Source organism: Macaca thibetana, chromosome 12 (assembly GCF_024542745.1).
Source record: "Macaca thibetana thibetana isolate TM-01 chromosome 12, ASM2454274v1, whole genome shotgun sequence".
NCBI classification, from domain to species: domain Eukaryota; kingdom Metazoa; phylum Chordata; class Mammalia; order Primates; family Cercopithecidae; genus Macaca; species Macaca thibetana.
In genome coordinates this window covers 32,490,208-32,514,599 of record NC_065589.1, presented here as the reverse complement: position 1 = coordinate 32,514,599, position 24,392 = coordinate 32,490,208, and the positions used below count along the sequence as shown (strand labels likewise).

General features: G+C 39.6%; 1 protein-coding gene across 3 annotated transcripts in view; it reads right to left on the bottom strand.

The window, feature by feature from the left end:
• The window catches only part of ACADL (acyl-CoA dehydrogenase long chain), a 51,178-nt gene extending 40,734 nt beyond the window's left edge, over window positions 1-10,444 (bottom strand). Inside the window, exons 1-4 of one of the 3 annotated variants that reach the window (XM_050751411.1) lie at window positions 9,992-10,444; window positions 5,305-5,460; window positions 2,650-2,787; window positions 1,065-1,229 (exon numbers count right to left, since the gene is read on the bottom strand). In XM_050751411.1, the coding sequence (XP_050607368.1) occupies window positions 1,065-1,229; window positions 2,650-2,787; window positions 5,305-5,460; window positions 9,992-10,068 (536 nt within the window). In that variant the 5' untranslated portion in view covers window positions 10,069-10,444. The remainder of the gene's footprint in view (window positions 1-1,064; window positions 1,230-2,649; window positions 2,788-5,304; window positions 5,461-9,991) is intronic. The other 2 variants (XM_050751412.1, XM_050751413.1) reach the window with 2 other exon arrangements.
• Window positions 10,445-24,392: the final 13,948 nt, after the last annotated feature.

The window sequence follows — 24,392 nt, the reverse complement described above, 5'->3', positions numbered from 1 at the left end:
AGTCCTCTGCCTCTGCTTTCTCAACCACCTCACTCCCATAAAAAGTAACTTCTGCCCCTCCACCCTACTGAAATCACAAAGGATCATCAGGCCTGCCAGAACCTCTTCTCCATTCTCAACATCATGGTGGCCTTCACATTACTAACTTCTTTCTCCTTTCCTACAGCCTTTCCAACTGACTTCTCTTCCTATTCGTGTCTGGATTTCTTTGAAACTCTCAATCCTTCTGTCTCTCTTGCTCCATCATTTTTTGTACAGTTCCAAATGAAACATAATGCCCAGATTTTCCTCCTTTGTTCCTTTTTTGTCTTTCATTTTTCCTCTTGAGGATCAGGTCCCCACTCTGTGGAAGCTCTTTCCCCCATTCTTATAAAACTGGTTCCTTCCCATTTGTCAAACCTCAGTTTAAATACAACTTTTTATAGGCCTTTGTTAGCATTCATATCTAAATTTGTTTTTCCATATCCCACCAAACACAAACATACCATTAGTCTATAGCACAGTACATTTCCTTCACAGTACTTATCATAATTTATAATTACAAACATATATACTTGCTTATTTCTTGCCTTTCTCTTCATTAAGCACAGAGGCCACATCTGTTTTGTTCACTACTGTATACCTGGCACACTGAAGACATTTACAAAATAACCAGCAAATAACTGAATACGTGATCTTGTTCATTCCTATTGTATCAACTCTTATAAATGAAAGACTTTTAAAACCTATTGCTACTCCATCCTTGTCTCCAGAATTCCAAATACAACTTTGTAACAAACTGCTTGACATTTACATGTGAATCTCACCCTACAAGTAAAATTCATTATGGTGAAAATTCGACTTACACACTACCATTTTCTTTGCATAAAACTATGTTAATATCTCAAACATAGCATATATTATAATCTGCTTTATTGTTATTTTCCTACTTGAGGTCATGAATTATCCTGTGTTCATCTTTGCATTCCTCCTAGCACATAGCTCAGTCTATGTATTAACCAAGTACTAAGAAAATGTCAAGGCACTGCTTCCAAGAATCCAAAGTCAACTAAATATTAACTTACCTTCCAGCTCCAAGCTCTGTCATTGCTATAGCACCAATACATTTGCCTGCAGTCATCTGGGGAATAAAGTGCTTAATCTGTTCTTCTGAGCCATAGTTTGTAATATAGGACATGACAATACCTGAATGAACACTAAAACCTGGGCCTGAACAATTTGAGTAAGCTCTTAGAATAAAAAAAGAAGAAAAATTAGAGCATAAACTAGCAATTAAAAAATGACTATTATAACAACAACGTATTAAAGATCCTGTCAAACTGTTTGGTAGTGGCCTGTCTCATCACAAACCTATGACATTTCTGACTGTGTTCTCTTTTTTTTTTTTTTTTTTTACTAATTTTAAAATTTCTGGTTTCAACACAATAATAGTGCTAAACAGAGTTCAATGAACACTTATTTAATTGAGAGATAAAATATTTTAAAATATGAATCACCTGCAGTTATATTCCTCTAACACAGTGGAATAATAACTGTATTCCTCTAACGGCCTTTGCCATGAGGATATATTCTAATCAGATGGAGTCTTGGTAAAACAAAGAAACAAAAGAACAAAAATAAAAAAGCAAAAAATAGAAAAAAAGAAAAACAGAACAAAACAAAACATGGAGTCATGGAGTGAATTGTGTACTTTGCTATTTTCTTTTAAAATTATGACACACATACACACACAAATAAAAATTTAAAATTTAAAAATAAATTCTATGACACAACAAAATCCTATTTTTTCTTAGTAGATTTTAATCTGAAATAGCTGCAAAATATTACAAGTTGTTTATGTACCATAATTTACTTATCCATTCTCCCACTGCTGGACATTTAGATTGCTTCAACATTTGGAGGACTGTGACCTAACATGACAATGATTTCTGAACACAGCATCTGTATTTCCTAGTAAATTATTTCCTTAAAATGAATTCCCCAAAGTAGCATTCTATGTCAAAAAGCAGGAACATATTTTTTAAATATGTTTTCACCTTTTTAATCCCCCCCAAAATTTATTGTTCTAATTTATAAAGCCACCAATAGTGTGTCACTTTCACTGCAATCTTGTCAGCCCTGGGTATTAGGATTTTTCATTTTCACTAATTTTATAGATACTCAAAATGATACCTCCAGATAAGCTTAATTTGCATTTGTTAGTAAGGATGAAGTTTTCTCATTAAAAAAAACTTATTTGCATTTCTTTTTTGATGAATTATTGCTTCAAATTCTTTGCCCATTTTTCAACTGCAATCTTTATTTGCTCTTATATATTAAAATTCTAGTATATTTGATGGAAACATTTTTCTACTCTGCTGTTCTCTTTCAAATATCTTTTCTAAGGGCAAAAAGTAATCGTAAGCATTGACAGGAAAAAAAAAAAGATCTCCTTAATTTTCAATAGCACCTATTTCAGCAACTTAAAAGGATTTTCTTATTATCCCACATTCAAAAAATGTATAAGAGTGCATGAGTGGTATAGTCCTTTACATTTTACACTGAATTTTCAATCTTCCAAGATTAGAAAACTTTTTTTTTTGGTCATTTCAGAAAGTTGAGTGGTGTGTTTACAAAACAAGACTCAGCCTTAAAGCTCTCCATACTTACTGCTCCTCCCAGACAACAGCTGCGTAGTACAAATCCCCTCCAATTCCACCAAGATGCTCTGCAATATTGACACCAAGCAGTCCTTGTTTTCCAGCTTTTTCCCAAACCTCCCTACTTACTTCTCCAGCTTTCTCCCATCTGCAAATACCAAATATTTTAAAATCAGAGATTTTTTCATATTATTTAAATGGCTACAACTTTGAACTTATGAATGATTTTGTGCAGAAATGCATTCTTAATTTAAGGTAATTATTTGCATTAGCCATATACTTCTATTTGACTCTGACTCTTTGATCACTTCTCTTCCTCCTTTTTTCTGCTTTTTTTTTTTTTTTTTTTTTTTTTTGAGACAGGGCTGTCACCCAGGTTGGTGTGCAGTGGCACAATCATGGATCACTGAAGCCTCAAAATTCTGGGTTCAAGCAATCTTCCCACCTCAGCCTCTTAAGCAGCTGAGACTTCAGGCACATGCCACAAGGCCAAAAAAAAATTTTCTTTTGTAGAGATGGGGTCTTATTATGTTCCCCAGGCTGGTCGTGAACTCTTGGCCTCAAGCAGTCCTCAAACCTTAGCCTCCCAAAGTGCTAGGATTACAGGTATGAGCCACTGCACCCAGCCCTCTCCTCTTATTTGTATTTGCCATTGTCTTTCCCCATCTTGACTATTTATTGGACTTGAAAATTATACCCACTGATGTAGTTTTGCTCAGCTAGTACTCTTACATGCAAGCTTAGTTGTGGCATGTCGTCATGGGAATCTGCCTAACCTGTATTGTAAGAGGCAATTCTCCTTGGCATATTTCCTTAAAGTGCTGAACTTATGGGACAAGCATATAGAAGCTGACAAAATAGGGAACCTCATTATAGTTTAGGAAGAACAGGAGAGCAGAAGCACCTCGCACTATAGCTCTATATCAAATGAACTTCTGAAAACATTAGACATTTGTGTAAGATAGGCAACCTCAGCTTTTCTTCTTTAAAAATGAGAATGGCAGAATGAGGAAACAGATGGCTAGCTGGAGATAGTGAAAAAATATCGGAGAATTTTTGTATTTTTAAGTGGATTATAGTGAGACATGGGGTATTTGAAGATACTGATTGAAGGTAATTAGAGACACTACAAAAATTTTTAAGAGTTGGATTACCATGTGTGTTTTGAATGCAGTTGTTGCCTAAAGTAGCTTTGGAAATATTTTTATTATTGACTTAAAATTTGTCAGCTCCTGTTATTTTATTTCAAAGCCTTCTCAAGATTTTTTCTGGAACAAAATTTAAAAGCAGTGAAGAAATAAACAAAAGAGATTGTACCAGAGCAAAGTGTACCATGTCTCTCTTGTCTATAAGAAGCTAGTTGAAGCCTGATGCAGTGATTCACACCTGTAATCCCAGCACTTTGGGAGGCTGAGGCAGGATTGCTTGAGCCCAGAAGTTCAAGGCTGCAGTGAGCTATGATCACGTCCCTGCACCCCAGCCTCGGCAAGAGAGTGAGACCATGTCTTAAAAAACAAACACACAAACAAACAAAACCCCCCAAAACAGAAGCTAGTCGCTTTTCACCAAAGACTAGTTATGGCTTCTGGCTTCTGAGTTTAGCTTATTTTGGTCATTCTTACCAAGAAGGTATTAGTAAAAACCTAATGGAAGTTACTTTTAATGCTATTTAAAAACCATTCTAAATGTTGTAAAATACAGATGTCTCTGACTTATGACAGTTCAACTTACAATTTTTTTACTTATGACGGTGAAAAAGCAACACACATTCAGTTGAAAACATGCTTACTTCAAGTATCCATATAACCGTTTTGTTTTTCACTTTCATTAGAATATTTAATACACTACATGAGTTATTTAATACTTTATTACAACATGGACATTGTGTTAGATGATTTTGCCTAACTGTAGGCTTATGTAATTGTTCTGAGCATGTTTAATGTAGGCTGGCCTAAACTATGGCGTGTAGTAGGCTAGGTGTGTAAAACCTCACAAACCTATGATGTTCCTGAACCATTTCTCTCTTCATTTTTACTAATCTTCTAATTTCTGCTTCTAATATAACTGTGCTGAGATTTGTTTGTTTTTATAACATAAGAACAGTGTTAACATAATAACAATGCATTTTTGACTTATGATATTTTCAACTTGTAACCCCTACTAAATTCAGGAGCATCTGTACTGGCATTGAGTGAATTTTGGAAATGAAGCAAAATCTTATTGTAATAGAAATGATAAGTTTCTGATCAATAAAATAATAGTAATTAGTTAATCAAGAAATATCCAGAGGTAACCAATTCTTACCAAGGTTTGCATTATGCTGACTTTTTGTGTTTTTACAGTTTAATTAATTCATGAAGCAGAAAAAGAAAGACTAAGAAATTGACTAGTAGTTTGTTGCCAGTTACCCATGGTTTTCAAAAATACTACTCTTAGACTAAGTTGCAAATTTTTAAATTTTCTTTTTTGTGTATAGTACATTTTACAATTCATTTTAAAAACTGCAAGAATCCTGGGATCTTATAGTGTTACAGTGAAGAGCAGTAAAAATGTTAATAAAGCCCTGAACATACTATGTTTTCTGTATAGTAATATATGGCATTCTAGGAAATGGTCCTATCACACCCCTAGTGTACATTTCATTAGAGGAAAATGTGCCACTTACTCTGAGTGATGAGGAATCACTTCTTCTTGGAAAAACTTCCTTATACTTTTCCGGAAAATGTCATGCTCTGAAGAAAAGATTCTTCGAATTCCTATATCTGTTAAGTTTTTAGCAGAAGGAGTTTCTAGACGTTCTTCCCCTCCAGAATGAGAACATCTTAAAAAATATATATGCAGTAGGAAAAGTAAGTGAATTGTTACTCTTCATATCCGAATTAATACCACTGAACAACATGGATTTCTTTCACAGAGAAACTTGAGAGGCGAGTAGAGAGTTTGAATTATGACAAACCTGGGTTCAAATTTGAGTGCCACCACTTTTGATGGGATCTACCTCATATAGCTGGAATTAAGAAGTACCTTATCAGTATTCAACTCAGTCTCCATCTCCAAATCCTTAAAGAAGACGATGCCTAGAACTAACCACAGGTCTGACTTGAGGTGAAATGCAGTATTGTCATGTGACATATGGATTACATTATGTAAAGTTCAAATAGTACAATAGAGTAATACTGATAAATTTTCATATCATGTACAATGTTTAAAATAATGCAAAGCTTCCAAAATTAGTATTTTAACCAGAATCACACAATTTCAAATTGCAGGTGTATAAGATGCAAACTGTGTTGATGTAATTGCCACATTACAAAGACAATCTGGGTGGAGATAAAAATACTCATCAATCTCTGATAAAGATTCTGTAAAATGGAATTATTTAGGACCTACTCCCATCCCTCCCACACTGAGCTTAAAATGAGACTGCTCTGTAGTTCCTTTAGTTCAGTGGTCTTCAGCTTTTTTTTCCTTGAAGTACCCCTGAAAGAAATTTTGAAAATCTATGCATCATTTTGTACATTTTCAAGTTCACATCTAAAAAACTTATCATATATTCAAATCTTGCCAAAGGATGCTTTTTCTATTTTGCATTAAATTCTGATTTAGTGTATTTCTTCCTTAGTTGGACCCTGCCTTTTCTTTTCTAGTCCTTATCCAGAAAAGATCTATTTCATGTAATTAATCAAAGTAGACTTAAAGCGTTCTTAAAAAAAATAACTCTACTATTACATGTTTCTTTCCTTTTTTTTTTTTTTTTTTTTTTTTTTTTTATGAGACGGAGTCTGGCTCTGTCGCCCAGGCTGGAATGCAGTGGCACAATCTTGGCTCACTGCAACCTTCGCCTTTCTGGTTCAAGCCATTCTTCTACCTCAGCCTCTGGAGTAGCTGGGATTGCAGGTGCTGCCACCACACCCAGCCAATTTTTGTATTTTTAGTAGAGTTTCACCATGTTTAATAGAGTTTCACCATGTTGACCAGGTTGCTTTTGAATTCCTGATCTCAAGTGATACACCCATGTTGGCCTCCAAAGAGCTGGGACTACAGGCATGAGCTACTGCACCCAGTCGCTATTACAACCTATTTCTAAGGTTTCCCTAATTATCATGTTTTTAGTGGCTTATTCATTCATTTAGTTAGCAAATATTTACTGAGTGCCAATTCTGTGCCAGGCACTGTTCTAGTAACTCGGGATACAATAATGAACAAAGGACTAAGATGAGGACAAAGATCTTGGCTTTTAAGCTTACATTCTAACAAAGGGAGACTGAATAAACAATAAACAATAAATAAGCAAATTATATAATACCATAGAAGGTGATAAGTATTATGGAAAAAGAAAAGTAGAGAAGGTATCAGGAGTATCTGGCTGGGGGGAGGCAGAGACAGAGGTTGCTGTATGAAATAATGTAGTAGGCTTGGCTTGGTGGCTCACACCTGTAATCCCAGCACTTTGGGAGGCTGAGGCATGAAGATTGCTTGAGCTGAGGAGTTTGAAACCAGTCTGGGCAACATAGCGAGCCCCTGTCACTAAAAACAAAACAAAAAAAAAAAAAAAGAAAGAAAAAAAAATACTGCAGTCAGGGTAGGTCAAACCAGAAAGGTGAGATTTGAGCAAACCCTTGAAGGTGATAGAGTTAGCCAGGCATACCTCTAGAGTCAAATAATTTTAGGATAAAAGAACAACTAGAGCAAAGGCTGTATGTCTGAATCGTGTCAGATGTGTTCTAGAAAAGCAAGAAGGCAAGTGTAGCCAGAGTGGGCTGAGAAGAGTAGATGAGGTCAGAGATTCTAGGAAGAAGAGATAACAGGGGACCAAGACATGCAGGGGAGCTTGACCATTGTCCTGTTGCATTAAATAAACTAACATTTACTTTATCCCTATACTGGAAATGATCGACTCCTTTTTCTTGCTAGTAGAGATAAAACTATAAAGCACGTATTTGTCCATATAGATTTTCCATACTAGAGAGTTTTCCTCAGGAAAAAACTATGCTGAGATTAGGAAACTGGGGCCATAAGACACCGAATCATTTGTCAACATAATAAGTAAATAATAGAGCCAGAATTTAAAACCGAGTCTTACTGGATCTTAAAATTGAATAGCCTATCCTGTGTTAAGGAAATATCTGCAATATTTTTAAGTAAAATACATTAAGACACAGGAAAGCAAAAGAAATGCCAAAACAATAAAGACTTTCAGGTCAGTCAAAGGTGGTCAGGAGAGAATATGCAGAGGGAAGAAAATCAAAACACGTGGCAGCAAGTTTATTGCAACATGTATTTCTTAATCTAAAGATGAAGAAATCTGTAATGGAAAAATTGGCATTTTTTTCTCTAAGGCAATAAACTGCAACTAATCTTATTTGCTAGGCTATAATTTTTTTTAAGCCTCCTTTACATTTTAAAAGGGAGACAATCTCCACCAGCACCTTCCACACACCTGGAAGCTGGTTTTAAAGACACAATCTCAGGCCCCATCCCAGACCCACCGAATCAGAAGCTGTATTTTAACAAGATTTCCAAGTGATTCCTTTGCACATTAAAGGTCAAAAAGCTGTTACAACAAAACTGAAGCCCCCCAGCCCATTCAGAGGGTCTCTCAGGTCTCCCTTTTTCCAGTGTTCTCTATTTGAGGGTAGATTTTCTTGCCATGCTTCAATCAAACTTACGCCAATGGATAATACAGAAGCAGATATAATTATCTGGTTATCTTTTACTAAGCCAGACATTAAGGGAGTTGTAAAAATGTAAAACAATGTCACTCTTTTCACTTTTTTTCTGTTTAGGAAAAGTTATTTTTCATAAAAACTGTTATTTATGTTAATATGTAATGAGATTATTGTAACTTTTTGGGGGGGGTTTATTATTATACTTTAAGTTCTAGGGTACATGTGCACAACGTGCAGGTTTGTTACATCTGTATACTTGTGCCATGTTGGTGTGCTGCACCCATCAACTCGTCAGATATTGTAACTTTTAAACAAACTAAATATTTGTAAAGTTTCTCAGTTTTGTAGACACCCTTTGATAACGACATAAGATAGATATAACCTACATAAACAAAAGTCCTTTGAGGTCCTCTAAGTTTAAGAGCATAAGGAGTCCTGTTACTAAAAAGTTTGAGGCAGCACTTTGGGAGGCCGAGGCGGGCAGATCACGAGCTCAGGAGTTCGAGACCAGCCTAGTCAATATAGTGAAATCCCCGTCTCTACTAAAAAAAATACAAAAATTAGCAGGGCTTGGTGGCACGCGCCTATAGCCCCAGCTACCCAGGAAAGCTAAGGCAGGAGAATCGCTTGAACCCGGGAGGCAAAGGTTGCAGCACTGAGCGGAGATCGTGCCACTGCATTCCGGCCTGGGCGACAGAGTGAGACTCCGTCTCAAAAATAAATAAATAAAATAAAATAAAATAAAACAAACAAACAAAAGTTTGAGGATCACTGTCTTATAATGTTCCAGGTAAGAGTTAAGTATGTATCCTAAAGAAAAATCACCTTCTCAGTGAAGTCTTCCCAAACCTCCCCAGGAAGAGTAGGCATTTTGTTTCATAGCTCTCAAAGAAAATTAGAGTACCTTACACCAATGCTGTCATTCGCAAATTTGCCAGTTCCTTCACCCTTATTAAATAATGAATTCTCCATGCTTTCAATTTGTTTACCCAGTGAATAGATTTTATGTTTCAGACGGTATCTGAAACTTTTGATCATATTATAAACACCACCTTAAGAATCACTGAGCCACTCAGACCTTAGACTCTCTCTTCATTAATCCTCTGTATTTAAAGGATTTGTTGATAAATCTAAACCTAATTTCCTTGTTTGATGGAACCCTCGCCAAGTCATTTCTATCCCAGCTTGCCCTGGACACTTCTGGTCCGCGCCGCAGGCCGGGCACTGTGTCCGGGTCCCAAGTTCACTACCGCGTGGCGAGTCTAAGCCGTGGGGAACGACGGATTCATAGCTCGAACTGGGACATAGATCGCAGCCCGCGCTCCTGCAGCCAGGCCCAGTGGGTGACCACCTCCTCCCAAAACGCAGGCTCTCGGGTCCCACTGCAGGCCGCTGAACTAGACGGGCTGGAATGGGGCTCCGGAATGAGCTTCTGGAGAAATCTTTCGGCTTTCCCCGACGTGGCCTCGCACGGCTGACACCCCTTTTTCCTCCGCCCCGCAGCTGGTTGCACCCAGTCCGCAGGATCCGGGAAACCAGGCCAGCTCTAGCCCCGCGCCGGAGTTGGGGAGCACTCCCAGCCGCGCGTGCCCCGCCCCGCCTGAAGCCAGCGACAGGAGTGACTCGCTGCCTCGCCCCACAGCCTCCCGGCCGGCAGCCGCGGAAGTCCCGGCTGCCACTCACCGCAGGGCGGGCAGCGGACGCGCCGCACAGTGGCCGCCCAGGAAGCGTAGGGACCCTCGGAGGAGGCGCGCGGCCATGGCCGGAACACTAGGGGCGGCGGGGCGACGGAGGCGACTCTGCGGCTGCTCGGCGACTCGGGGCAGGGCCCCGGGAAGGAGAACGGTCGGCTGAGGCGTCCACGTGTGGTGTCCTCCCAAATAAACGCTCGCACACGCCCTGATAAAGGCGCCGCGCGCGCCCTTCCGGAGCCCCAACAACGCCACAGGCTGGTAGCGAGGCAACACGGCCCTCTTATATGTCAACAATAGGATTTTACAGCGAAACTGCTGCCTTTGCTTGCGGCATTCTTTCTTGTTTATCGAAGCAGTTCTGAGCCTTTTTAGGGTCCCGAAGCGCTTTGAGTAACGGATGAAAGCTATGGAGCCCCCACATACGCCAAATACCTAACCATAAAAATGTACATGAAGTTGGCCGGGTGCAGTGGCTCAGGCCTGTAATCCTAGCACTTTGGGAGGCCAAGCTGGGTGGATCATGAGGTCAGGAGTTCGAGACCACCTTGGCTAACACAGTGAAACCCCTCTAAAATACAAAAAATTAGCCAGGCGTGGTGGCGGGCGCCTGTAGTCCCAGCTACTCGGGAGGCTGAGGCAAGAGAATGGCGTGAACCCGGTAGGCGGAGCTTGCAGTGAGCCGAGATCCTGCCACTGCACTCCAGCCTGGGTGACAGAGCGAGACTCCGTCTCAGGGGGGAAAAAAAAAAAAAGTACCTGAAGTTAAATTTGTAACGTTGGAAATTGATTTACTTAAAGTAGGCAACTATTTAAATACTGGTTTCAAAGAATTGTGCCCTTTTCATTTTTTTCTTAAAAAAATTAGTGGCTACCTGCTGAAAAAAATTAAAATATATGTAATATGCAAATAAAAACCGCCACGTTCAGTTTTCCAATAATACTTGACTTGAATTCAGATCTTGCCATTACTTTTTCACTTAAGTCACCAATGGTGTTTAATAATCTACATTTCATTTTAGTGAAGTCTGAGCTCTTGAAATTTTTTTTTTTTTTGTAATAGAAAATACCTGAAGATTTTTGAACTCTAAAGAATGTGCACAGTGGATTTCAAAGGAAGTAAAGCAAGAGGTTAAGGCCATTTTACTAATCAAGGACAGTTACTATGGACTTGAAATGGTAGAAGTGAAAAAGAGGCATTTTGCATTGGAAATCAGCAACTAACTAACTGAATGTAGAACATAAAGAGGAAGTTTTAAAAAGAAAGTTTGACCAGGCAGGCAGCTCATGCCTGTAATCCCAGCACTTTGGGAGGCCAAGGCAGGAGAATAGTTTGAGGTTCTAAGTTCAAAACCAGCTTGGACAACACAGGGAGACCCTATCTTTATAAAATAAATAAAAAGAAATATTTAATTATATTATAAACAATTAGAAGAATGTGAATATTTTTAGTTGGCAGAGGCTTGAGCACAAACCTCCATCAGTCTCGCTAGAATTCTGGACTTATGACCTACCATCCCTACTCTACCATCTGTAGTGTGTGACAGGGGATGCTGGCTCATGGGACCAAACAAAGGCAGGATAGGTAGGAAAGGAAGTAGCCATGTCCTCTAAAAGCAGTGGCTGTGACAACCGAACCTTCAACACAAGAAGCCCCAGCATTTGCACTGTAGTAAGCTCATTCAAGCAAAACTATCTCCAGTGGAGAATGTCCCCTGTAGAGAGCATGAGCCTTTTGATTGACCTGTCCTCAGACTGACCCTTTTACTCATTATGATAGTAAAAAACACACCCCGGGATGGAGATTTAAGATGCTAATAAGACATGAGATGTATGAACAAGCATGTAAAGCTACTGCACATGTGCACCCAGAAGACCATCCAGAACATGCTTACTAATGACACTTCTTCTCACCCCTTTATGAAAAATCATGTAAGACTCCTATAAAGGGAGTTTCCCCAGTAACAGTCAACCTTGTCTCATCCTCACCAGAAGCCTTCTCTGAATCATCTTTCAGGGTGTACTGTCTATTCTGCACCTAACCCTCAGAATATTCTTTCTCCATTGCAATAAATCCTTCCATACTGAATCTCCTTTGCTGCCTGTCTCTTGTTTAAATTCTCTTAAACTACAAAGACCAGAATGGAGGTTTCACAACAGTTGTTAACAAAACTCTTGGTCTTTCAAGGTGATAATTAGCTGATCAAGTAACCTACCAGTGTAGGGGCAATAAGGGACCTGTAAAGGAGGATACAAAACTATTTTTCTCTCTCTTCATACTCAATACACTCCACTTCAGCAACCAAAATATGTGGGATTTTTTTCCTCCACATAACAAGAAATTTTCCAGAGGACACCAACTTGATGCCCTATAATTCAATTAAATTCAATCCTGATGCCACTTACCTGGAGTAGTGTCAGATTCCACAAGCTAAAGGCTCCATTACACAAGACTACCCCCACTTAAGCCAATGGCAAGTCCCAGGTTGTGCCCCCTACTTCTGACCAACCAGCTATGAATTAGGATTCCCACAACACTTTCTCTGTGTGTTCCATAATTTTCCAAGATGGCTCACAGAACTCGGGGAAACACTTTACTATGTTTGCCAGTTTATTATAAAGGATCTAACTGAGGAATAGCCATATGGAAGAGATGCATAAAGGAGGGTACCGGGTGGGGGTGGGAGGAGTGGGGACTGCGAAGCCTCCAAGTTCATAAAATCTCGTTTTTAGAGAGCTTCATGTCCACCTCCTCTGCTTTTCTGGAGATTGGTGGGTGAGGCTGTAAATTCCAACCCTCTAATCTTCTAACCTCTTAATTTTCTGATGACCAGCCTTAGTCTGGGCTAGCTAGGGGCCCACCCTAAGTCACCTCATTAGCATAAACTCAAGTGTTAGGACCTGGGCTCATTATAAGTAACTAAAGACATTTCTATCATTCAGGAAATTTCGAGAGTTTTACGAACTCTGTAACAGGAACCAGGAACAAAGACCAAATATATTTCATATTATACCACAGAACCCTTCTCCTGCATGGTCTTGCTGAGCCTCTAAAAAATGAGGATGATAATAAAAACTACTTTAGTGCGCCTAAGTATGTTCTGACAGTCACTATCAGCAACAGCACCTGTTGAATCAGAATTCCCGATGATGAGGTAGAGGATTCTGTGTTATTAACAAGTCTCACAGATGACTCATGTACACTAAAGTGTGAGAAGTGTGGACCACTTCTAAAGTTGCTTTCAGTGACTAACAAGATATTTCATGTAAATGCACAGCACTGGGTTTGGCACATAACACTCAGAAAATGTTAGCTGTTTCTGTTCTTCTCCACTTACGTACTCACAAGCCTTCCTTGTCTTTTCAGGTGATGGTCACTTTTAACAATGGCCTTTTATAATCAATTAGGGAAAAATCAGGTTTTCTGTTTGTGTTTTTGTTTTTTCTAATTCAAATACTGGCTTTAGGCTAGGCACCATGACTCACACCTGTAATTCCAGCACTTTGGGAGGCCAAGGGTGGTTGGGGTGGGGGGGGGGCGGATCACTTGAGGTCAGGAATTCGAGACCAGCCTGGCCAACATGATGAAACCCTGTCTTTACTAAAATCACAAAAATTAGCCAGGTGTGGTGGCATGCACCTGTAATCCCAGGTACTCCAGAGGCTGAGGAACAAGAATCATTTGACACCTGAAGGCAGAGGTTGCAGTGAGCCGAGATGGTGCCACTGCATTCCATCCTGGGTGACAGAGAAGACTGTCTGAAAACAAAAAACATACAAACAAAAACAAACGAAACAAATAACTGACTTTAATCGTGATTTTTCAGATCAAGTAAGAGTGCTAAAGCAGAACTGTAGGGGAAATAAATTGGACACCCCAGACTTTGTGATGCTCCTCAAATCAAATTATGTTGGTAGCCATGTTTCTAGCCTGTGAGTAGGGTCAGGGGTGCCCATGTAGATGACAGAGGCAAGATTCTTCTACAGGCTTTAAGAATTGCTGCCAATGTCCTTAGGAAATACATGTAAGATTCCCCAAGTCTCCTCATTTTAGAGGAAGTACAGTCCATCCTCAGAATCCACAGGTTCCACATCCAAGGATTCAACCAATCTTGGATCAAAAATTCTCCCACGTCAGCCTCCCAAAGTCCTGGGATTATAGGCGTGAGCCACCACACCCAGCCTGCTTTTAGGTTTTTCAATGGCAGAATTGGTATATTGTTGGGGTGGCCAGACCCAATACCAGCTCGTGGGGGTGATGAAGTCTGGCGGAGTCAAAGGATTGAGAAAAGACAGTTTGAGAGAGAGAAGTGGGACCAGGGGCCATTGCAATCATGGAGGCTGCGAAGGCTGAGCTCTGGAAGCCCATGCTATTTATTGGTAATCCAACAGAGAAACAAGTGGTGAGAACATGAGGGTCAAAAGGGCAAGCACATGATCTACAGCTGTGACGGTATAGCCTTTATATGGAACATGTTCTGCTACTTGAGATAATGGGAATAGAAGCCTAGGAGGGCTAGAAGCAAGGAGCCAGCAAGTCTAGACACATTCCAGAAGCCATGTCAGTCATGCAAGCCCTGCCTCAGCTTTCTTCCCAACCCTCAGCTTTTTTCCCAACATGCCCCACTTCTCTTTTTTGTAAAAGAGAAGGTATCATTATTAGTATAATCATTACTAGCTATCATTCTTACTAGAGTCGCTCTGGTTTGAATGCTTCCCATATATCTCCCCTTTTCCTTTTACAAGACCCTTAGTCCTAGGGGTTGCAGAAGGATGAAGGTCCGTCTTCTATAACTTCCTCATGCTGAATAGGGGTGATGATATTCCTGCCTAGCTATTAGGGTCTCTTGTATTCGTGGTAGAGAGGAGCTGAGTCAGAAAGCATTGGTCCATTAAGCATTGTGACTCCGGTCTGTGTTTGTTCCATCTTCGCATTCAGATTTAACTGGCTCATGGCTTGTACGGGGGGAACCCAGTCCATGGTTGGGATCCATGGGTCCCTCTAGTCTCCTGTTCTGTGGTCGTACACATCTTGAGGGCATCCACATGGTTCATTCATCTCCTGCAAAAACACAAGCATACCCCTCACCCCCACAGTAGTAAATCTACTGGAACAGAACAAAAATTTTTGTGACTGTAGCCAGGAGGCCACTGATAATGAGAAACAGGCCCCTTCTAACAGAAGGCACGGGGAAAGCAAATAGAGTCTTTTCAAACCTTCAATTCGCACTGTACAGGTGGGTCTACTAGATGCTATGGCTCATGATAGATCCTCAGATGTTTGGTAGGCACCCCCACAGGCACCTGATTGTCTTCTGGAGAGACACAAGCAAATCCTCTTCCCCATGTAATTATCTTTCCTTTTTCCTAGCTCTTTGTATGTTCATCCCTCCACCATATATCTTGTCCAGTCTTTTTATTTTCCTTTTGCCCTGTCAGGTGTTGTTCCACTGCAGTTATGGGTTGATCTTTTTGCCAATTAAAAAAATTTAATGTTAATAAAGCTAGATGCAGTTGCATATGTGGTGTTTTATATTCCTGGTCTCCTGCCTTCTGCTTTTGTATTTGAGTTTTTAAAGTATGATTAGCTCTTTCCACTATTGCCTGTCCTTTCCTTGGGAGTTGTATGGAATACCCATAGTATGGGCAATATTCCATTGCTGCAAAAATGTAGCAATGGCTTTACTACAGTATCCTGGGCCATTACTAGTCTTGATTTTTTCTGGAATTCCCATAACAGAAAAGCAAGATAAAAGATGTCTTTTAACACGAACTGTACCTTCCCCTGCTTGACATGTGGCCCAGATAAAATTTGAATAGGTATCTACTGAAGCATGAACAAAAGACAATTTTACAAAAGCAGGAATATGTGTTACATCCATCGGCCAGATGGAATTTGGAGATAAACCTCTAGGGTTAACTCCTATTCCTTGATGTGGCTAATACAGAACTTGACAGGCAGAACAGTGTTGCACAATTTAGCTTGTTTCCATGATATACCATGTCTTCTTCTAAGGCCTACAGCATTAAGATGGGTTAAAGAATGAAATGTTTGTGCATCAGCAAAAGTTGCAGACACCAATGCACCTGCCCTTTGATTAAGTTTAAAGGGCCAGGGAGGTCAGTATGTGCTCTCATATGAGTGATATAGAAAGGTGAGTGCCTTTGTTTTACTGCTTGTGGTAAAGAATGAAATAAAAAAAAATAAGTTGTTCATCAGTCACATTTCGAATTAAGGCAAATTCAATACTTTGTGTGGCTTGCACTACATAGGCTGAATCGGAAACAATGTTTACTGACTGTTTACAAGTTTTTAACACTGTTATCATAGCCATAAGTTCAGCCTTTTGAGCAGAAGCAAAGTCAGTTTGCAAAACTTGTTAAGGTCCTACAAATAGGCTTTTCCATTACTAGATCCATCAGTAAAAACAGTAATGGCCCCTTTAATAGGGGTTTTTTGAGTAATAGAAGAAAATATCCAGGATGCTAATTTTAGAAACTGAAATATCTTAGATTTAGGATAATGATTATCAAGAATGCCAATAAAACCTGCCAAATTAACTTGCCATTCTTGAGAATTAACATGGGCTTGTTGAATTTGTTGATTAGTTAATAGAACTATGTGGCTTAACAAACTTAACTGCATTTAAGCAAAACAGAAGAGTCTTGTTCCAACAGAAACTCCAGAGCTCTGTGGGTCTCTCTTCTCTTGTAAGAAGTTCCTTTTGTTATTGCCATCTTCACTTTGCTTGAAATTTCAAGCAAATTATGAATACATGACCAAATGTTTTGTATCGGAGAAGCTTTGAGCACCATTTAAATCTCATTCCTTCCCTTTTTTTTTTTTTTCAAATGGCATCAGCTTTTTCAGCTCTCTTACTTTTTTCCTTAAGTTGCATTTATTCCTAAGGTAGGTGGGGTATTTCCTAGTAAGCATACTTTAAGATGGAGGCCATTTGGTTCCTGGAAGAATAGGCAGCCCCACGTTGGGCGCCAGATATTGGAGGAACCAGCCCCTAATTTTAATAATTAAAATAAAGAAATATTTAAATTTCTTTTCCATTTTCCCTAAGTGTCAGACCGAAAAATAAAGAAACATTTTAATTTCTTTTCCATTTTCTCTAAGTGTCAGCCAGTCTGAGAAATAAAGAGAAAGAGTACAAAAGAAATAAATTTTACAGCTGGGTCTCCGGGGGTGATATCATATGTCAGCAGATTCCGTGATGCCCCCTGAGCCACAAAACCAGCAAGTTTTTATTATGGATTTCAAAAGGGGAGGGGTGTACGAATAGGGTGCGGGTCACAGAGATCACACGCTTCAAGGGCAATAAAATATAACAAGGCGAATGGGCAGGGCAAGGTCTCAAGGCCAGGGCGAAATTAGAATTACTGATGAGGTTCCCTGTCCTGCTGTGCACGTATTGTCATTGATAAACATCATAACAGGAGACAGGATTCAAGAGCAGAGAACCAGTCTGACTAGAATTTCGCCAGGCTGGAATTTCCCAATCTTAACAAGCCTGGGGGCACTGTAGGAGACCAGGGCGTATTTCATCCCTTATCTACAACTGCATGGGACAGACACTCCGAGAGTGGCCATTTTAGAGGCCTCCCCACTGGGAGTGCATTCTTTTCCTAGGGCTGTTCCTTGCTAAGAAAAAGAATTCAGTGATATTTCTCTTATTTGCTTTTGCAAGAAGAGAAATACGACTCTGTTCCACCAGGCCCTGCAGGCAGTCAGACTTTATAGTTATCTCCCTTGTTCCCTGAAAATTGCTGTTATCCTGGTCCTTTCCTAGGTGCCCCAATTTCATATTGTTCAAACACACATGCTCTACAAACTATTTTTGCAGATACCACAATCATCACAGGATCCTGAGGTGACATACATCCTCAGCATAGGAAGATGACAGGATTGAGAGATTAAAGAATGGCATAGGAAATTATGAGTATTGATTGGGGAAGTGATAAATGTCCATGAAATCTTCACAATTTATGTTCAGAGATTACAGTAAAGACAGGCATAAGAAATTATAGAGATATTAATTTGGGGAACAAATAAATGTCCATGAAATCTTCACAATTTATATTCTTCTGCTGTGGCTTCAGCCAGTCCCTCTGTTCGGGGTCCCTGACTTCCCGCAACAGAACTATAATCTGATTTGGATCATATCCCATTAGCTTTGTTGTGCACGGCCTCACTTGTCCTACTAGCACAGCAATTTGACCTAACTACATAGTGAATGTTTTGGGTGTATTGTGAAGTAGAAAGAGCCACTCAACCAGTTCATCCGGTTGAACTATAACTCCTGTAGGTGAATGCTTAGCAGGAAAAACTAAAAACTGTAAGGGCTGTATGAGATGAATTCATTCTACTTGTGCTTGCTGAATTTTTTCCTCAATTAAAGTTCATCCAATGCTTCTTTGGACAGTGGGGCATTTACTGTTAAGGGTAGAATCACCTTGTAAAGTAGAAAAGAGGTGAGACATAGCATAGGTAGGAATGCCTAAAGTTGGATGAATCTAATTGTTGTCTCCTAATAATTTTTGAAAGCCATTTAAGGTTTTTAAATTATCTCTTTGAATTTGAACCTTTTGAGGCTTAATAGCACTTTGCTCTACCTTCATTCCTAGATATTAAAAGGGAGTGGAAGTTTGGACTTTATTGGGGGCTATAATCAACACTGCCACATTTACAGCTTGTTCTGTTGGTAGCACATCATCGATTCTTCCCTAGTTTTAGCTGCACACAAAATATCATTCGTGTAATGGATAATATAACATTTTAAAAACTGTTCTCTAACTGGCTTAATAGCTTTCCCAACATAAGTTTGGCAAATAGTTGGGCTATTCAGCATGCCTTGTGGTACTACTTTCCAATGGTATCTGTATGCTGGTTCTTTATTATTTATGGAGGGAACAGTAAAAGCAAATTTTTCATAATCTTGGTCAGCTAAGGGAATGGTAAAAAAGCAATCCTTTAGATCTATCACTAGGAGAGGCCAGTATTTTGGGATCATTTTTGGGTAAGGTAACCCTGGTTGTAGCACTCCCATGGGTTGAATTACAGCATTAACAGCCCTTAAATCTGTTAACATTCTCCATTTCCCTGATTTTTTCTTAATAACAAATACAGGAGAATTCCAAGGAGGAGAAAGTAGGCTCTATATGACCCTTTTGCAACAGTTTCTGTACCAACCAGTTCTTTTAAAGCCCCCAGTTTTTCCTATTTCAGTGGCCATTGCTCCACCCAAACCATTTTGGCAGTTAGCCAAACAAGAGGAATGGGAGCTGGAGGCTCAACAATGGCTGCTTCTAAAAATGACACCCCAATCGGGTCTGATCTATTTGTCCTTTTAATTCTAAAGGTTCCGATTGGCCATTTTTATCTTTTCCTAGTCCTTTTCCCAGGCAATATCCCATATTTCTTATCATTTGTCTACTATTACTACTACATTGATCCATAGGAATATATAGGAATACATAGGAATTGATCCATAGGAATAGATATTTCAGCATCTCATTGTTGCAATAAGTCTCTACTCCATAAATTAACAGCCTAAATTGTCCCTTCCTGGCCATCCAGCCCTTCACATGGTAAAATCAAGAAACTTTGAAAAACTTCCAAGGTAGCTCCTACTCCAACAATACCAATGGATGCTTTTTGCTTAGGCCAATGCTGGGGCCATAATGGCTCCAATGGGACCAATTCTGGGGCAATAAGAGACATCAGCTCCAGTGTCAAGTAGTCCTTCAAAATCTTTTCCCTGAATAGTTACTGTGCAAATAGGTCTTTTGTCAGACACTTAATTAACCCAATATACAGACTTTCCTGCTGGATTAGTACTACCAAAGCCTCTTGTTCTTTTCACTGTGCTGCTTCCTAGTTTTATGTAAGGTAACAGCAACAACTGAGCAATTCTCTCTGCTGGGGAGGCAGACCACAGAGTTGAGGAACTAATGACTTATTGAGTTTCTCCAGTATAATCAGAATCAATTATTCCCATATGCAGAGTGACACCTTTCAAATTTAGACTAGACTTTCCAAGTTATAAACCAACTGTTCCTGAGGGTAAGGGTCCCCTAACCCCCGTAGGGATCTTTTTTGGTGGCTCTCTGGGAAGCAAGGAGATGGGAATTGTGCTGCAGAGGTCTACAACAGTACTGCCTGCTGTGGCAGGGGACAATTGTACATTTGTAAGGACACTGGCTGTGCCAGATATGCCTCAGTTTGTTGAGCGGTTCAAGGCAGGCCCCTCTTCCCATTTCCCAAGAGAGTCTGTCCATCTTTGCTAATTTTAGAATGACACTGACTTGCCCAGTGATTGCTGTTTTCACAATGGGGGCATACACCAGGGTTTTTCTGTTGTTTGAAGGTAGTAGCTTTCACCTTTGGCTTCCTTTTATGCATTCCTTTTTTTGTGTGTCCAAATTGCCCACAATTGAAGCAAGACCCTGAGAAATGGGGCATATTCTTTCTAACTTTTAATCCAGCCCTAGCCTGAGCTTAAAGAGCAGCCTTATGTAAGTTACCTCCAATGCCATCACAAGCCTTAATATATTCAGCTAAATAAGTCTTCCCTCTCAGGGGTCTAATAGCAGTTTCACACTCTGCATTAGCATTATCATATGCAAGAAGCTGTATTACAACATCCTGAGCTGTGTGTTATAGCTTTACACACAGCCTCTTGGAGCCAAGCAATAAAATCAATATATGATTCTTTAGGTCACTGTCGGACAGAACTGAAGGAAGGATATTTTTTCCCTGTAACATTTATCCTTTTCCATGCCTGTAAGCATCCAGAGTACAGCTGAGCAATGGCAACATCCTCCATTACTGCTTGATTTACTAGTTGACCCCAATCAGGTCTGACTCCCATTAACTGTTCAAAGGAAACAGGTACAGGTGGTTGTGCTCGTGTATGTTCCCTTGCCTGAATTTGAGCTTCGTCAGCCCACCAGGTTTTAAACTGCAAGTACTGAGATAGAGTGAGAACAGATTTTGTTAAAGTATCCCAATCATATGGTATTAATCTATTATCAAGAGAAACATTTTTTAATAGTTTGCACAAAAGGAGCATTTGGCCCATATTGACCAATGGCTTGCTTGAATTCCTTTAACAGCTTAAAAGGAAAGGTAGTCCAGTTAGCTATATTCTGTCCTCCCTGTTGGATTATAGTTATGGGAAATTGCCATGCTTCAAGGTCTCCCTCAGTTCTAGCCTTTTGAACAGAATTTTGTATAGCACCACCAATTGCTCCAGGTTTTAATGTTGCAACTACAGGAGCAACGTTTTGTAGCTAACCCATCTTCTCACCCATTAAGGGGAGAGAGAAGAGTTGACCTTTCACTTAGTTCAGCAAGTGGAGCCGACATACTTTTTTCGGTATCCCTTTCTTTAATTTCCCCCGTTTCCTGTTCCTCACATTCAGAATCTGAATTTAGTTCTTTACACTCATCCTCCTCTTCCTCATCTGAATCTGCCTCATCATCTGTTTGAAATGCCTCAAGAGCTACTTTTATTAGTGCCCACATTGACCAAACCGAGACTGGAATTTTTGCTCCATCTTTACATGCTTTTTAAAAAAAATCTGCCAATTCTCTCCCATTCATCCAATTCCATAGTCCTTTGTTCCGGGAACCATGGGCAAAATTGCTTTACTGCACTAGAGAGTGAAAACAAATTCTGAGTACTAACTTTCACTCCCCCTTTTCGTAATAAATGCCTTAAGAAATTTAAATAAGCAGAATGTCTGCTTTCACTTTGTCCCATTGTTACTCTGGTTCTTCTGAGCACTCAGCTTTCCCACCGAGCTTCTTTTAGACCTCCTCTGGTGTCCTTTGACAATGCGTCCTCCACTTTCGCATGCTCTGGTGTTCCTTCACTGGGGTCTTTGCCACACCATGTTGAGCAACCAGGAATGTTGGGGTGGCCAGACCCCACACCAGGTTGTGGGGGACGAAGTCTGGCGGAGTCAAAGGATTGAGAAAAGACAGTTTGAGAGACAGAAGTGGGACCGGGGGGCCATCACAATCATGGAGACTGTGAAGGCCCCAAGCTCTGGGAGCCCATGCTATTTATTGGTAATCCAACAGAGAAACAGGTGGTGAGAATGTGGGGCTCAAAAGGCAGTTGCATGATCTACAGCTGTGATGGTTTAGCATTTATATGAAACATGTTCTGCTACTTGAGAAAATGGGAATAGGAGACTAGGAGGGCTAGAAGCAAGGAGCCAGCAAGTCTAGACACATTCCAGAGGACATTATGTCAGTCATGCAAGCCCTGCCTCAGTTTTCTTCCCAACCCTCAGCTTTTTTCCCAACAGTATATAAATAATGTGATGTCTCTTTCAATACAGGTGACTCTGATGCTAGTTTGTTCCATTATTGGCAAAGTTAATTTGAATCACATTTGGTTAACACAATGTTTATCAGTTCTTGTCTACTATGTTTCCTTTTGTGAAATAAGAACAAGTATGTTTATGAATATAGAATTAGCTGTGTTAAATGAAACGAAAAGTCAAGCAAAGTACCCAGATAGTTTAGGCGAATCACCCAGGATTTCATGAACCCTTTGAGCCATTTATGTTTCCCTTGAGGGATATTTCACATCTTTTACCTGAGAGTTCTACAGGGCATGCTTTTATTAGTTGAAATGTCAGTGAGGGTGAGAGTAAGTGTTCAACAGATGTAGTTGAACTTGGACCTTTAAGACTGAACAGAACGGAGAGAAAAAGCAAGACACTAGAAGAGGGCAGAAAAAAATTAAGAAAGGCTTATAGGGAAGAAGAAAAGAGGAAGGATGATAAGGAAATGAGTCTAACTGGAAGGTGTTTATTGAAAAGAAGTAGGAAATCAGGTTCAGTAGGTAGGTAAGGCAGTGTGCTATAGGGTTTAGTGTACAGATTTAGGTATGAGATTACCTGGATTTGACTTCTGGTTCTGCCTTTTGCCAGTTGTCTACAGTCATTGTGGGGATTATGTATATTGATTGCTTGTGAAAGGTACAGCACAGGTGTTGGCTTCATTGTAATTATTCAATTATTTTTGGCTAGTCTTTTTATTACTATTGACTATCAAACCGAAAAATTTAGATTTGATGTGGGAGGAGATTAAAAAGTCCCCAAGGCTAAGGACAGCAAAATGTATTTATTAATTAATTTATTCATTCTCTTTTTCAATAAATACTTACTAAGTTCCTCCTAATGTTGAGGGTATGACATTGTACATGATAAAATTCCTGCTTTCAAAGAGTTTGAAATAAAGTTAGGAAGATAAGACTAGTGTAAGATGATTTAAAATGCAAGACAGCGTGTGTCTTGTGTTGTGGCCAAATCCCAGGGTTGAATAAGGGTTACCAATGTTAGCTTTAAGTCTCTACTTTGTTCATGTCTTTCAATAGCTTGTTCTTTCCATTTTAGAGAAAGCAAGAGAGAAAATGTCAAAGTCCCCTTTACTAGTACCATTTAAGAAAATACTGCCCTTGGTATCCTTTGACCCAGAGTTCATAATCAATACTGGGGACTTTAAAAACTAATACCAAATAGGTTAATGTGCAAAAGAGTTTTGTCTAGCTTCTAAAACTGAGTAATAATTTTGGCTAACTGTACTGGTCTAGGATAAGCAATTGTTAGAAATGTCAGACTTTTATCTTTTCTACCTTTTGGAGATTAGAGCATTCATTCTTCAAGGGAGAGCATAAAATTTCAGATAATTAAGATATAGAAAGGTTGTCCAAATACTTGGAGGCTTTAATAGTCATTTAGCTATAAAGATGACTATGTACTGTGATGGAGTCACATGTCGGACAGCAGGAAAGTTCATGAATGTGGAGCCAAGAAGTCCATCAAAGTTAAGAGATTATCTCAAAAATTAAAGCAGAAGCAAAGGAAGGCTGGGCAAGGTCAAGGCTCAGCTGGAATTTACCAAATGTCTGGAGACTACTCTGGCTGGCCTGAATTTTCTGAAGGCTCCTTTATACACAGGTTGATTTGAACAGGCCAGCTACTAAGAGGCATGGATTTGGTAGGTACAGCATAAATTCTCTCAACCTCCATTTACTCACCTGTAAATGAAGAATAACAATATCTATGTCATAGGGTTGTTGGGAAGATTTTTCAGATAATGGAGGTCAGGTGGTTGGCACAAAGACAGGAATACAATAAACATTCAATAAATGGTGGTTATTGTTGTCATCATTGAGAAATACTCATGTTTTGTAGTACACAAAAGAAAGAGCAAATCCTTAAAAAAACCCCTCTCATTTGTGTATTCCAATGCCTATTCAATTAGAAGGCAAATGTTCAAGGAAAGGAACTGCTTATGCTTTTCCTCTGATATCGGGTAGTAAATGTCATGGGCTACATGGTCCTTTCTAAAACCCATGAAAATG